The sequence below is a fragment of the Hakea prostrata genome, chromosome 1, assembly GCF_041222555.1.
Source record: "Hakea prostrata isolate BN-2017 chromosome 1, UWA_Hpros_2, whole genome shotgun sequence".
Taxonomy (NCBI): Eukaryota; Viridiplantae; Streptophyta; class Magnoliopsida; order Proteales; family Proteaceae; genus Hakea; species Hakea prostrata.
In genome coordinates, this window is record NC_142600.1 from 26,894,065 (window position 1) to 26,911,011 (window position 16,947).

Below are 16,947 nucleotides of genomic sequence, written 5' to 3' on the forward strand. Positions count from 1 at the left end.
ACTTAATTGAATTGATGGAATCTCATATAAGTGGTCTGGTTCATGTATGAAACACCCCAGTGTCCAGATCTGTTACATTGTGGTCTCAAATATTTCCACTGATGCCAATTTAAGAAGACAATTTGCTTGAAAGGGACACTCTTGGTAGTGTTTTGCATGGATTCAAATTCTCTGTAATCATAAATGTGTCAGCCATTGAGCGGAGACAATATATTCCAAGTCCTTGCTATCATTTTTTACTCAAGATTCAACTTTGGTTTGCAGCTGGTTATTCTTGGAGAGGCAACGGTACTCTCTGGTCATTGTCTCTTCAACCTCCAAGTCAGTTTTCAGAAGCTAACTATTTATGTTAATTTCCATTCAATAACTTGAATGGTACTTGCAACTATTCCATCTATTAAGTAAGAAAAATTCCTTGCTCAAGTTACAGGCACGAGCTATGAAGTAAAGTAATATTTCAAGTATAGATAAAATTCCAATGGTAATGCAAATAAATTGTGTAGCATTTCCCAAAGAGTATCCCAATTCCCATGGTAATTAAAAAAAATAAAAAATTTATGCTGTTTTCCCCACCCACATTGCCTCCAATCTCCAAACAAATAAGCCTGTGAATTCTCATCCCCGTTTTTCACGTTCATTCTTATATACATGACTTTGACAGGGACTACTCAATGCAGACAGAGCTCAGGGGTGGCCAAACTGGTGACTAATTGGCTGGCTGCTGCAACTCAACTTCAATTATCTACACAACAGACCATGAAAGAAGGGCTTCACAAGCTCAGTAGGATGCTCAATTAGACTTTGCATTAGATTGACTTGCTGCTTCAGTCACTGCCCTCAATTCCTTTTCTTGCTGCTTCTTTAGAAAACCCTGAGCAGTAGCAGTAACAATTTTGATGAAGTAGTTCACAAGCATAAGCCACACAACAGTACTCCATGCTGAAGAAAGCGATGGATACCATTTCTTCCCCTGTGGAAGAGAAAATATATAACCATGATTAAATTATAATATTAACAAAAGGACCTGTTTTATATTAATCTGGAACATCTGCAATTTCAGTTAATGGGAATAGGATAAATAATGCAAAGGGGGCATATCCAGTGCATGAAGCTCCTGCTTTACAAAGGTTTCTAGTGTACAACTCAACCGTCAGAGAAGAGACTTCCTATTAGAACATTAAATTACCATGTCAATTTCTTAGTATACCATTTGAAGTAGAACTAGAAGTCATTCAGATCTGATATTTCAAAAGAAAATATTATGTGGGGGACTTCCTTTTTCAACTCAGTTAAATCTATTCCAAATAAGCAGTAATGGTCATATAGATCCAGTTTGCTATTCCAAGTCTATCTAAAATCATCCATATTGTATAACCAAAGGTATTCTATCTTTTCTCCCCATTATTCACAAAGTCATTTTTAATAGAACTCTTGGCCTTTCTGTCTCCTCTAATCTGCAATCATGCCACTACTCTTTAACTGGTGCATTCAATGCTTTCCAGTGCAAACGCTCATAGCACCTCAAAAAACTCGCTCTTTATCAAAACCAGTCAAAAATCACCTTCAACTTTTCTTATAGTTTATTTGTCTTTTCTAGTTTGCCTACTGATCCATCTCAAGACCCTTGTCTCAGCTATAACTTATATTTAGCTTTTTGTGTGGCATGATTGTTGGCCACGATCCATCTCCATGCAATATTGCTGATCTTATAGTTGCCCAATTCTCGTCTGGATTTTACTACTTCAATGTGATACCTAACATCCCACTTCATTTTCACTACTTACCCTCTAATCAATCTGTCATTCACCTGGAGATTCCCAATATCAAAAGCAACCCAGTGATATGAACTAATCATCTGAAACATGATTAAACATCTTTGTTATAAAAGTTCTCCATCCCATTCAATTAGAAAGTTAATTACATGATAACATTAGCAGATAAATTGTCATAACTCACAATCCTATATACCAACAGCTCAAAATTCAGGTGTATTGCCAGAAGGCTGTTTATCCTAAACATAGAAATCTGGAGTTGATTGAACCACCCAAGACCCGTTAGTGTAACATCTTATAATGAAATTATCACAGTGAACGAGATAAAAGTTAGCAGAACAATGTGGGACAATAATAATCACTGTTTATGTGTGTGTTTTTATGTAAACAATACCTCAGTATTTGGAGGCGCTGGAGCTCTAGGAGCAACATAAGTTTCTTTGATCTTGTGTAGTTTGGCTACAAAGTTGGGGAGGATAGAAGAAAGACCGGGGATAGGGCCAAAGACCCAATTCTCAATCCATTCAAAAATTTGATTGTTGCAAACCGAGATGACAAAAACTGTCTGCAAGAATGTAAACAAGAAAAGAACTTATAACAGGTGAAGAAGACAGATAAGCAATGGACTTCAAGAATAGATGCAGACTCATATGGCAATTAATAATCATTTGAAAGTAAACAACAGCAATGCTGATCATAGAAATAGGATGTGGAAGAGCAGAAAAAGTGTAATGGCAAAGGCAGTCCAAGTAAAACAAAACTAAGAGCAGCAAGTGCTTCGATCTGCACTGATCTGAAATCTAAAATGTAAATATCACATTGAGTCTACACAAACCTGTAAATGGGCCTTAATAATTGCCTTTCCAATCACTGTTGCAAGGAAGAACTCCCAAAATGGAACCCCAAATTGCCCACACATGATGCCAGCAAGGTCAAATAGTGGGTTTGGCACCTGAAATTACAGTTAAGCACAAAGATGTATATTACCAAAATATGCTTATATAGCCGTGACAGCTCTAAATTAAGAATAAAAAGATTTTCTAAGTATTTCAGTTTCAGGATAACAACATAGACCACATTAAGCTTAGCAGGGAATCTCCCTGAATAAATATATGACTTGCAAAGTCCAAACACCGGAGATGAGAGGAACAAAACACATCAATGGCATAGTTGAGCAATAAGGGAATCTCCCTCCTTTTCTCTCTTCTCCCATAAAATCAATGTCAAATAATTATATATGTACACGAGAGAAGGCGAAAGGATTGGACTACTCATTCCTTTTTTTTCTTCTTTTCTTTTTTTTTTTTTTTTTTTTTTTTTTTTTTTTTTTGTGGACACATTCCTTAGATGACAAGCTATAAAGTTAGATAGACAGTAAAGTGAGCATGAAGATGTGTCCAACTGGCATAATTGATGGAAACCTCATATACCCCAATGGAACATAATAACAGATGGTACTTATATATGTATATCTTTGCTGATGAGTAGAAACACCAGGATATCAGAAGCAGAAAGAGGAAAGAGAAGAATATCAGTAATTTTTCTAACAAATTAAAAATGAATTTAAGAAAGCTGGCTGAAGAAAACCAAGTCGGAAACAGAACGCATATGGTTGAGATGGAGGGGTAATGTAGTATTGAATTTGAATGATAGAACAGTAGCCAATAACAAGATCTTTAACTCAAGGGAAGGTTCGACTAGGGAAATTTAAATATCACAAGATCACATGGTTGAATGGGCTTGGCAGGAAGGTCGGGTGTAGGTGTAGCGATGGGAATCCAACCAGTCAAATGGTTAGTTCAGTAATTATGGGTAATTCCTAGTGGAAACCAGAACAGGGGAAAACATTAACTCAGGGACTAAAACTAGGTTTGCAAGTTGAAATCAGGTTGTTAATTTTATTCATGAATCTAAAACTGGTAACTTAAACAATTCATGAAATCAGAATAGACGTGGTTGAATGGGCTTGGCAGGAAGGTCGGGTGTAGGTGTAGGGATGGGAATCCAACCAGTCAACTGGTTGGTTCAGTAATTACGGGTAATTCCTCGTGGGAACCAGAACAGGGGTAAAACATTAACTCAGGGACTAAAACTAGGTTTGCAAGTTGAAATCAGGTTGTTAATTTTATACATGAACCTAAAACTGGTAACTTAAACAATTCATGAAATCAGAATAGGATTCAGATATGGAATGACATAAACAGTAGCTCTATTGGAGCACAGAGGTACAATAGGAAATCTGAAATATCTTAAGATCCACTGATCAGAATTCAGAATTAGGACACATTTGAACTTCACTCATCATTGGGGTTCATGAATGTTTGATTTAACTCTTAAGATGATTAGTAGACAATATGCATATTCTTAAAAAATTACTGCATACAAACTTCAGGACGACGGATTTCTAGTTACAGAAAATTTTGGAATAAAGCTAACCTGTTAATAGCTAGGATCTGAGTGTAAGAATAATAAACCAATAAACAGAACCAGAAGTAGAACACAAGCAATATAAAACAATATCAGGGCTTTACACTGCAAGATGGGGAAAGAATACAATAACAACTCAGCTTTATCCCGCCTAAATGGGGTCAGCTGCAAGGAACCTTGCCCTCCAAACAGCTCTATTTGAGGTCATACTTGACGTAAGGCCTTAAGCTGTGATTGTTATTCCACACCACTTCTCCTAGGGTTATAAGGTGGGAAAGCAAAGGACAAGTATATTTTAACAAACTTGCAATAGGCGAAAGACAAAACAGTTCTTCCCAAGTATGTGGTCTGAAGCTCCATCCTTCACCCACCGTTATTCAAATTCATTACAATTTAAGTTTCTCCCTGTTGACAAGGTTCAATACATGAATTAAGATCAGTGACATGTCAACATCTTGCTATAAGAATCCATAATGACAACGTTCATAACTTATTTTCAGAGGCACATTCTAAAGTTGCACATACATGAATTTAGGTTGCACATGAATCATCTGATAATTCACAGATTTAGTGGAAAAAGCTGCAGGGTTGATTGTGGCTTTGCAATTAATTCTACTTGCTTTTTTCCCAAGCTGTCTCCAAGAGAACTAAACCAGCCCTACCAAATTTTTGATGTTGCCACTTAATGCATAAAGATTTCACATTTACCATTTATCTTGCTTGCTAAACCATATTAGTATTTAAATAGTGCTAATAAGCAAATAGAGCAAAGGAGAAATTATGCTAACCGAGGCAAGCACTAAAATTGTCAAAAAGTGCATGGATCGCGAACTTGAAAAGAGTAGGCTTCTGATTTTATTCAGGAAACTGGCAATCACACCATCACCATCTGCAGATGAAGAACCCAGGTTTTTCATCCCATCCAGTTTGCTTCCTGAAGCTCGTGCTACATGAAGATACGAATAACATAAGATTCAATCACCTTCTTGAAGTATATTCCATGACTTGAAATCATTACACAAATCTTGTATCAGTACCAAGCTATACAACCAGAACATTTCACCTCAAGATTCAGCTAGAGTAAATTACATGCACACCCTCAAAACACTACCATAATTAAACACACCACCAAAAAGTTCAAAAATGTACATGCACCTTCTCCAATGGGTAATAAATTAAGAACAGATCCACACCGTCACAATGTTGCCTAATCCAACAAACCCAGCATCAGAAACCATCACCCGACACAGAGGATCACAAATTCCACTTGAATTAATGCTCGGTACATCACTGAAGTGACAGAGCTGTGTGCGTGCTCTGTGACTGCGAGTCCCTCTGTGTTGTATAATGTGCTGGCCTGGTGGTGGTCTAAATTTCTTTCCTATCTAATGCTGCAACTTCTTTTGCGAGAGGGAAAGGCTTTAACATCCTGTTATGTACTTGAACCAATGAACCCTCCCTATAATTGAGCTTTATTTGTTTTTTCCTATCTAGCTCAGGAGTTTTCTGGGTTTTGGCTCTGTTGTTTCTTATTTCTCGAATCTCCTTTGTTCCTATTCAGTTCTCTCTCTTTCTAGCTGCACAGTCAAAACAGGCAAGGATATAGAAATGGTGGGTCACTTCGTCCACAAACCAATTTTGGAAAAGATACATTTCGGAGGTGGAAGAAGGGATTGTCTTCCTCTTAGGTTTTATTTATTTATTTATTTACTTTCAACTTTTGTTACCTATTTGGGTTGATTTATGGGGGTAAAATTATCTTCTCATCATAAAAACTATATACCATTTACATAGCCAGGTTTAATGGGTCACTTGCCCTAAAAAGCTAACAGCCTATTACTGGTGTTAATTTTTTTCCACCTATTTCTATTAATTACCCAATGGAAGAGGTGTATGTACAACAACAACAATGACAACATCCAATAAGCCTTTGCCCCAACTAATTGGGGTCGGTTACATGGATTCCTGCCTTCCAGTTATTTGAGGCCATACTAGATACAAGGCCTAAACTACGCATATCCTTTATCACCACTTCTGTTAAGGTTATTAGGTCTGCCCCTAGTTCTTCCACTTCCTGCAATCTAGATTAAAGACATCCAGCGAATGTGGCAGTGCCACCTCAATCAACTTTCTCGTAACATATCATTTATCAAAGCTACTCCCAAACCAGCTCTAATATGATTATTTCTTATCTTAATCCTTCCTAGTTTTGCTACTCATCCGTCTCAGCATACATTTTTTTATTTCTGGAGGGTATAGATAATTATGATAAAGTTCTGAGGGGGTGCAAGTAATTTACTCCTTTAACTATTTCAAGCATCACAGGCCAGAACAAGGGGGAAAAAATAAAAAAAAACACCAAAAGTATGCAACTCTGTATAATATATTCATGAAGCATGGCAGTAAAAAACTGCAAAATACATTGAACAATTGGTACCATGTCTCTCCTGGTGGATCTGGTTCGTACAACCTCCCAAACAGTAATTATTTTTCTCCGAGTATCAAAATTATTAGAAAAAAATACCACACCAACCTACAACTGGAAATAATACCTGCTCTTGCAATGAAGTAAGGGGGAAGCTCTCCAAGTGCAGTTCCAAGGCCCCAGAGAATAGCTTCGAATTGAACCTGGGGCAGTATGCTTCTGAGTGGAACACTTGAACCCTGTAGTGATGAAAAAACTGGTGGACCATATTCCAAGCAATCTTTTTGACTCCATGATGGACCTCTGTTCAGCTGAATTGTGTCATATGGAGCAGTCTTCAAATCAACTCGGCCACATTGCACGGCTTTAATTGTGAACGACGCAATATGAGGACCAAGATATAACAAAAAGGTGTGCAAACCAGATCCTAGGAGGGGGGGGGGGGGGAAGATAACAATCAATTAAAAAGTAAAAAGAAGGGAATTGAGTTCAATTTAACAAAGCATCCAATTGACCATTGTCACTCAATCAAGGAATCCAGGAAACTAAATAAAGATAACAACTCAAGTGGAAAGTATGCATCCATGAAAACATTCATGCATAAAAAGGGTTTTCAAACATAAGCAGAACACTTACCAAGACCAATGGATGATGCTACACCAAGACCCACCCACCACACTCCAAATTCTAAATAACGAAGAAACTCCAGAGTATGCTGCACAAGTATATCATGAATGTAGAGCATTTAAATCATCAATTACATAAAGTACAATTTGGAAAGTAAAAACGATTCCATGATACCAAAAGCAGACAGCACAACTGAATCTCTTATTAGACCCTGAAACTATACTATACGTGGAAACATCATCCTTCTTTTGGAATCATAGTACAGAACTCCTAGCTTCATTTAGCACTTCAAACGAAATAATGCATAAGAATCGAGTTAAACACTGGCAGTAGCAAAAGGTAGGACCAGCATTATGTGTGTGTGCGTGTGTGCATGTGTTCTCGTTATTCTTACACATTCATAGAGGGACAAACCAAAAAGAGAGCTATAAAAGATATATGCAAAGCAAGTTCAATCCTGATCACGGCCTGACATAAATATCAGTTGCCTTTTACAAACAGAGACATACTCCTAAAAAGAAGTTACTACCACAATTTAAACAAGACAATACCTTTTCATAAGATACATCAAAGGTGGCAAACAGAATCCCAGTAACTGCTACCAGAGTACCCAAGAGCATAACCCAACCACTTTTTGTCAGAATATATGATAAGGAGAGCCTCAGATACTGTATAGCAGCCAAAAGGAAAAGCTTCAATATGTTGAAAGGTTGGGTTGTTAATGTCAAATTTTCTAGTTCCAATAGATGCTTTTCACGCAGTCCTGGAAAAAAAAATCTGTCAGAAAATAGAAATATAGAGTTGTTCTTCAACTTCCAAATATGTATTAATATTTCCATAGAATTCCCCTTCACTTTTCCTTCTTTCCGTTTTTCACCATATTACTGAAAGAAGAAACAAATGAGGCTTTCTTGTTGCTTTAATAGGGGGAAAAAGCATGATTTATTTCTAAAACTAAGAAGAGACCGATATTTTTAATTGTTGAAGTGCCGCTTAAGATAAGGCAGAACACCATAATGGTCTTTTTGATATATTCAGCTCTTTTCTAGCAGCATGGGTGCTAGGATGGTCTATCGTCTGTGAGGCCTGAGGGTAAGGATCCCCATCCAACAATTACTGCCCAGATTATTGCGTTCTTTATCAACCTAATTACTACAAGAGAAGAACACTAACAGATAAACTCATTACTAACATTTATTAAGAGAACCTTCATGATATACTCATACGAACACTAAGAGAAGTCCTATAAAGAAACTTCTACGAAAGCAATCACCATATTTTTGAATTAAAATCCCTGATAATCATCCGCTTCTACTATGAGCCTTAAATCCCATTGATTTTATAAATCTGAAAACTGAAAACCTATTCATCAACATGACAGAATCCAATAAACTCACCCTTGTAGTTAATCTAATTTCCATAAAAGGGAATCGTTTAGCAAGTTCCGCATACAACTAGAGAAACATCAAATTTCTGTTTTCCCCGTCTGCTACGTGACTCGCAGTCAAAAATGAAGTAGACAGATAATCGTAAAACCTAAATTTCCACAACTGAAGTTCTCTAATGCTAACACCCAAACAGAAAATTAGTGTATTCCATCCAACAAACTCTGAAAATCCATTATGAGCGTAAACTCCAAACAAGTCAATGTCGAGTTAAATTCCAGTTTTGTCTTCCGCCCCAAAAAAACAAAATGTCGAGGGAAACCAGAAAACACAGAAAAACGACGAAAACAACAGAGAGGCTCACTTGAGATTGATGGGTCTTCAGAAGATGACGTAAGTACTTCTCCATCGCCGGAACCCATTCTTATTATTCGCTATAGAGAATCCAATCCGACAACATTAGATCATTAGTAGAGAAAAGTTGCCTTTTAAAACTGTGTTGAGAAAATTACCAAAAAAAAAAAAAAAAAAAAAAACTGTGTTGAGAAACAAGAGCCCTGAATGACTAAAAACCGAACCCTCAAAAGTGAGTGAGCGATTCAACCGATCGATCTTAAAAGCCGTTACTTTTCTTTTCAGTTGTCTTTTAGCGGCAGATCTGTCGGGAGATCAAAACAATGGAATTTAATAGAAAAACCAAGATTACGCTGCAGAGAACTCTGCGCATGGACATCTATCAGAAAAGACACGCGAGCGAGAGAGAGAGAGAATGGAATCAATGGAAGGATTGAAACGCCATTAGATTCCAGCTCAGAATAAGAGGTCTTTCTTGGGAGATTTTCTTTTCTTCTCCCAGTCAAGGACTCGAGGAAAGGGAGAATCTCTTCACCGACGGTTCTAAATCACCTAATTTATCAATCTTTTCTTTCATCTTTAAGGGCAAGAGAGTAATTTTATAAGAAAGATAGACACGTGGAACCAGGGAAAGCGATGGCACTTCCCCAGAGAGAGAGCATTCTGTCAATTTTTTAATGACAGTGGCGGGTACCTATTTTAAATATTTATTATCTTATATTATCACAAAATGCCCATAATTTAATTATTATAATCAATCATTTTATGGCTTGAGAATTGAGATCCCACCAGGGCACGTGATCATTAAATTGCTTCCAAGGAAATCTATGTTTGTCTTTCGTGCGTTGTCTCTGCATATAGATTATAGTATCGGATGGTTATGGGCTTATGGCTCACACGTTTAAAAGCTTCTTGTACTTTTCCTCTTCTTTGTTGTGCGTAATTTTTTACCAATCTTTACCAAAAAAAAAAAAAATGTAATTTTTTACCAATTAGTTCCCAATCATCGTGATTGGGCTCCACAAGGCACAAGCCCTTACAAGATGCGATGGGAGAGGGAGAAAGTGTGGAGAAAATGAAAGATTGAACAACGGACCTCTAAAGACTTTAGTCATATATTAAAATTATCAAAAAAAAAAAAAAAAACGTCTTATAAAAATTTTATAATAAATTAAAGTTTGAGTGAAAACAAATTCTTTAGTTAGAGGTTGAATTATATTTCACTTGGTTATTTAAGAGTTGATATTCTGTTTGAGTTTGTTTTCCTGTATATCTCAACTTTCATTCATGTAATTGATTACACTATAAATATAATACTCAAGCTAATGTGAAGTCTTGAGCATTCAAAACCAAATATCAAAATTCTTTCATTTTAGTCCTATAACAACATTACTGGAAAAAAAAATTCCTATAACAAGAGGCTACCTCCACTGGCGAAGGCACCAATCACATATAAAATACCACTATTTGCCCCCCCCCCAAATTAAAATAAAAGTTTAAGATAATGATGATTGATATAGATGTCATTCTTAATCATTATCTATAGTTACTTATTAAACCCTTAGTTTTAAGGAATAAAAAGTTAAATCATAATTAAAAACTAATTTACGATCCATGAATTTCTTCCTATGTATTCTCTCCTAAATCTCCTCTTTTATTCCTATTTTTCTCTCTCTTTTTTTTTCCCACACGTCTCACAAAACACTGGAGTAGTTAATAGATATTGGTGTTTTCTTAAATCTTCTATACAATTATCAGGTAGTCACTCTCTTTTTTTCATATTATTCCTCTCCCTCATAATTTTTCTAGTATTCTTTTTAGAAAGCATAATTGATTTTTATTTTTTAATTTCATTGTTTTTTCTTTGTCCTAAAATTTAAATTCTACTAATAACAATTTAAATCTCATTAAAACTCAACCATTAATTTTATCACATCTAATTATAATCATTGATTTTTTTTTTTAATCCCCAAACTTTCTCCTAAAATTTAAATCTCGTTTAGAATTTCAACCGTCAATTTTATCATAATCATTTAATTTTATTTTTGAATCCCTAAACTTTCGATTCCTACTAATTAGCAATTTAAATTTTAAGTATTTTTTTTTTGGTAAAATAAATTTTAAATTTTATTAGTTAGATGTAATCATAATCATTGAATTTTTCTTTTATTTAATTTATGGAAATTGACTATCTTTCCCATAGTTAGTTAATAAACTTCAACTCTATCTTTTTTCCTACAATTTCTTTCTCACATTTTCCTTTCATGATTTTTTAAAGTTTTTCTCCCACAATTTTAGCCCCTATACTTTATTTCAATTTATTTATTTATAATTGTGTTTTTTTTTTTTTTTTTTTTTTTAAAGAGTTTATATATAGGGTGGGGAGAATATTACTAATATAGGTGCCGCCGGATGGATGCGAACCTAAGACCTCCCCGTGGGAAGATGGGCTTTTAACCGCTTTACTAATCCACCATTAGCATTATCTATATTTTAGTCCTCCTATTAATTTACCTAACTTTTTAATGTGGACCCCACATTTATAATAAAATAATTCAGAGGTGGGACCACATTGGTCCACATAATATATATGGTAAAAAGATATTAGTGCTCGCCGACGGAAAGATGATCTAGATTCATTATTCGACCCCTAATGTTTAATTCTGGCTCCACCCCAGGTTACTAATGTGCTAAAAACGCACCCACCTACATGGTCAACTCAATATACAATAAATGCCTTTTTATTATTTAAGTTGGGATATTATGAAGGTTAATTGTATAATGCTTCCTGCCTCAAAGCATGGAAAAACCTTTTGGCAAATTTCGCTTGATTTGACACTTAGCAAAATAAATAAGGGTCTGAAAACGATATTTTAAAAAAATCACTAAAAAATCACCGATTTTGCGATGAACAGGCGAAATATTGGCGAAAATCACCGAAACTTTGCCCGATATCTCTTTCTTTTGGTTGAACCTTTGTCTACTTCTTCAACTTCCATTCTTGAGTTGTGAACAAATTGTTGGTGGTAAAAATCGGCTATTTAGAATGAGTTGCAAACTTGCAAAGAAGAAGAAGTTGCAGACTTGTAAAGAAGAAGCTCTTAATCTTCAATGGAATCACTTTGATAGGGCTGCAGGAGACACCATTCAATTGTATTCCACAATGGGCGCCAACAACCTTGAATACTTGCTTGAAAACAATGTAGCTGCACCATAATCCGAAAACAATTCATGCACCATACGGCAACTCATGGCCAATAGCCTTTTGGGTAGCCAATAGGGCTGCAACTGGGCCGGGATGGGCCGGGCTTTTGCAATCCCAAGCCCAGCCCTATATGGATAATTTGAGCCCATTCCCGCGGCCCTAGTGGGCAAAATTGTCCCGGCCCTAAGCCCTCGAGGCAGCCAAGCCCATTCCGCCTAATTGGCCCTAATTGGGGGGCGGGAGGGGCCCGATAGCCGATTGGCCCGATTGGCCGATGGGGCCGCCGCCGCCCAAGGGAGTGTCCCAAGGCGCCGGCCCGGCCGCCCAAGCGAGGCCCACGCCGAAGGCCCAAGGCCTTGTCCCAGCTAATGGCCATATCTTGGTCGTAAATATCAAATGAAGGGATAGTAATTAAAATACATATTAAAGTAATTAAATACTAAATTCAAACTCAATTGAAAATAAAATATTAAAGATGGACAAATAATCCAAAACTTATATTCAATATGTATTTAACTAATACCCACGTTCCGGTTTTCTCCAGCAGAAGAGTTAAAATTATTCATGAAATAGAATAAGTAGAGAGAAGAATTGTAATTAAATTTAGGCATATTTGAAAGTCAAGTCAATATAGAGAATGTCACACAAACTCTTTGTAAACTTAGAGACATCAGATTCATAATCAAAAGGAATCGATAAATGAAAATTTATCCAAAGTCAAGAATAAGCCGTAGGTAGGTATGTTTCATTCACAACGTCAATAAATTGATATCTTATCAATACAAAAAAATCATATTCAAAACCTGTTAACAAGTAAATCGACAATAATTTAGTATTCAACAAACAAAAAGTATTTCATAGTTAAAAAAATGATGTATAGTTATAGAAACATAGCCATATAAATAAGAAATATCGAGATTTGAGATATATGATGAGAAGTTAGGGTATAGATTTGTTAGATATTAATCTTATGTAATAGTTTTTATTATTATAATATATTATCTCGCCTTAGTCAAAAAACAAAATCCATATTTTATTGATCTAAAAATGACTTTGTTGGAAAAATAAAAATACCAAAAATAATATAAAAAGGAAATAGTAATATGACAAAGTGACTAAATACAAAATCAAGAATACAAGAGTATAAAGAGGAAAAACAGAAGAGATATGATCATCGCAAAATATAAGAAGAGCAAAAAGGGGGACGGGGCCAAAACAAAAGAGCATACAGGAAGAGGTTATAATTAAAACACAAAAAGATAGAAAAGACAGGCAAGATCTCAAAAAGAACAAAACAAGGGGGGAGGGCGAGCAGAAAAGGGAGGAGGGAGGCAAAGCGGAGGGCAAGGGGTAGGGCAAGAGGGGGGGGCAAAACAAGGCAAGACGGGCAAAACGGGCAAAAACGGGACGGGGGGAGAGAACGAGGCAGGTTTGTAAGTTGGGCAAATTAGAAGTATCGGCGGGCGGGTAGGCGGGCCAAACTTGCACCCCTAGTAGCCAATTGCTAACCCATAGAGACTTCCACGTTCCACAAGAGGTAAGTCTTGAAGTAGTATGAGTGCATGTATGAGCAGAAGATAAGGATTTTTAATTTAATGCAGCAAGAGATGAGATGGTTGAGGAAGTTTCACACTTCCTCATGAGTTCAAAAGTCAAGCCTAGCTATGTAGCATACTTGGACATATTTGGGTTGGCCTATTTGTGGCTAAGGAAATGAGTTTCATGCTTCTTCATTTGGAGTCGAACTCCTTGAAGGCTGTGAATCTTTTGGGCTCTGGGTGTGTGGATCGGGATAGATTTGACAGACTAATAGATGAGATTGGTTTGGTGCTTGATGGTGTGGATTGCATTAAGTGTTGTCACGTGGGACGTGACGCAAATAAGGTTGTCGATTGGATGTCTAAAATGACATTTAGTCCTAAGTATTCTTTGATGTTCATTCAAAATGCTCCCTCAACTTTGGAGGAGATTCTCATGGCGGATCGTATTTTTTGATGTTCTTAGTGCTCTTCTTGGGTCATTGACCCCGTTTAGTGTAACAAAAAAAAAAAAAAAAGACCGCACCTAGAAACCTCCACATGCAAGTTGCCACTCAGCTACTCTAAGAAAGAGATAAGAGAAGAAAAGTAACGAGATGCACTGGATTTCGGATATCACGAGCAAGATTTCACACCTTGCCTAAAAGCATGGATTAGAGATTTAGAGCTCTTTGTATATTTTTCCATTACATATTTTGAAGTGTTGTTTATCTCTAATCTACTATTTTTGTAGTGAAATTAAGTTTCTTCCTTAAGTACCTTACGATAACAAAAAGGCACAAGGAGAGTACAATCGAAGATTCGAATTTAAAAAAACAAAAGAGTAATTTTTGTTTATAGTGGCACAAATATTTCACACATGGGTCTTTATGTTAATAACCCAAAAAAAAAAAAAATTGCATATCATACAAATGATGTTTTAGGGAAAAAGAACATCAATCAATCATGCCCTTAATAACTATTGAAGGATTACTCAATGGATAATAATAGGCATTGCATTTCTTAGTGAAAAAATCATGTGTTTTACTCTATTTATGTAGATTAACTACTAATTAACTTGGAAAAGGACTTGCATGTTGTTATTATTTGATAATAACGAAAAGGCTGGTTATTGTAGTATCCTATGTGATACTTATTTGAAGCAAAAAGAACACAGAAAACAACGATAAGACATTTACAAAGCTAGCATATTTATTTTCTTCGTTCAAAGTAACAAAAAGATCATTTGAATTGAAATTTAACATGTAAACTAAATATCACACGAGTGCTATATATCCAAATCATGCCATCACCACTAAAGAAATTTGTGGTCCTAAATTTTATTTTCTATACCATTAGGTTGCATACTTGTATTTAATAGTCTTTACTATTCTCGGAAAATTTTTAACAACTCTCATTCAACTCTAATATGACCTATGACTTGGTCTATGTAACTCCGTGGTCACCGTAAACCTACAAAAGCAATCAAACCAATGACCTAGAGACTTATTCTACAAAAAAAAAAATTATTTATTTTTTAGGAATTAGTAGCTTTATATTAGAGGATGATGACTATCCTATATACTACAATGAGATTCAAATCCTTGACCTCTTCCTTTAGAGGTATCGGTCATTACCGACTAAGTGTCCCTTTAATGCTACACAAAACTACGTTTTTCAACCTTTCAAGAATTGAAAAAGATTATTGAATTTCATTAAAACATGCTTACAATGTCTCATTATGTTAACATGTCAGATAAGCAAGCGAATGAGAATTAATAATAGGACCTTAATATCTGCCACCGGAAAAAACAGAGCAAAGGCGCAAGGTTTTTTCCCTTTTCTCTTTTGGGATGGGGGGAAAAAAAAAACCGGGAGGGCACCCACCCAAAAAAAAAAAAAAAAAATTTCCCCCCCCCCTCCAAATAAAAAAAAACACCCCCCGTGAAAAAAAAAACTAAAAATAAATATGGGGGTCTCCGGGGGGGGGGGAAATAAACCACAAAAAAAAAAAAAAAAAATTATGGGTGGTTTCCCCCGCCCCACCCCCTGTAAAAATAAAAAAAAAAATTTTTTTTTGGAAAAAAAAAAAAAAAAAAAAAAAAAAAAAAAAAAAAAAAAGGTCCAATGATGGAGATAGCAGAAGGTTGAAAATCTTCTGGTTCAAAGAATAGAGTTCCATTATATATATATATATAAAGACTATTATAGTCCAAGCATTCTTTAGAGCTATTAAGGATCTATAGGTTAAGGTAGTGAACCACAATTGCAAGTTGAGGTTCGAAAAAGCACTAATATCTATATGGTTTGTATAAGAAGCTAGATGTGTCAAAATAAAGACATGAGCAATAGGCCATTGATTGTGCTTCGGATGTCGAAGAAAGTCCACTATTTCTTGCCAATTGCACCAGATGTTTGCCAATTTGACTTGAGCAAAGTGGGCTTGATCTATTTCTGTACAAAGTCAAGTAATAATAGTTTTGATGATGTCACTACTTTCTAAGCTTCCCGTGCTAATATTACAACTGTCCTCCCCAAAATAAACCCACACTCCATCCTGTATAGTTTAGTTGTGGGTTAGGTACCCCTACACATAGTAAAATGGGAGAGTGAAATTTATTGGTGAAGCACATATTTTGACAAAAACAAGTGAGGGTGGTCATTACATCCATTGTGTCATCATTGGTTATGGGTGGCTCAATGGTTCTTTTTTGGCATTTGGTGAAAATAGGAGATGCATTGTATGACTTTTAAAGGGTTGGGAGTATGATTATTGAAAAGTTTTTGGTTTCTCTCCTGCCATACACAATAACATGTGATTATAAACACAGAGATTAACCATTGTTTTGATGTCTTATCAATGGTAGAAAGTGTTAGAAAAGTGGTCCATAATTGTAAAAAGGACTATTGCGTAAATTCATCCATATGCAGTCCTAGGGGGCCTGCAGCCCAAATTCTTTTGGTCCATTCACAAGAAATGAAGATGTGCCAAGATGACTCTACATCATTTTTGCAGAGAGCACATTTGGGATGTGATGTTGTCCGTTGTGCAAGTATTGTGTTGATTGGAAGTCCTTCTAGTGAGAGTCGCCAAAAGAAGGTTTTGAATTTAGGGTATAGGGGCAACTTCCAGAAGTATTTCTACCATGAATTCTCTGTTTTAACAGCTCTTTTGTTGTCAACTTGGCTGTAAAACTTCCATTATTAGATACAAGTGATTGCCAAGAGTCATTAC

At 35.9% G+C, this 16,947-nt stretch overlaps 1 protein-coding gene across 1 annotated transcript; it reads right to left on the reverse strand.

Annotated features, from left to right (window-relative positions):
- Positions 1-396: 396 nt before the first annotated feature.
- On the reverse strand, positions 397-9,504 carry LOC149028538 (vacuole membrane protein KMS1-like). The gene is made up of 8 exons (XM_089137471.1): positions 9,001-9,504; positions 7,803-8,014; positions 7,261-7,339; positions 6,752-7,051; positions 4,988-5,145; positions 2,608-2,724; positions 2,167-2,337; positions 397-970 (listed from the first exon to the last, which is right to left on the reverse strand). The coding sequence occupies exons 1-8, from the start codon at positions 9,056-9,058 to the stop codon at positions 791-793; spliced, it is 1,275 nt and encodes a 424-aa protein (XP_088993597.1). The 5' UTR covers positions 9,059-9,504; the 3' UTR covers positions 397-790.
- Positions 9,505-16,947: the final 7,443 nt, after the last annotated feature.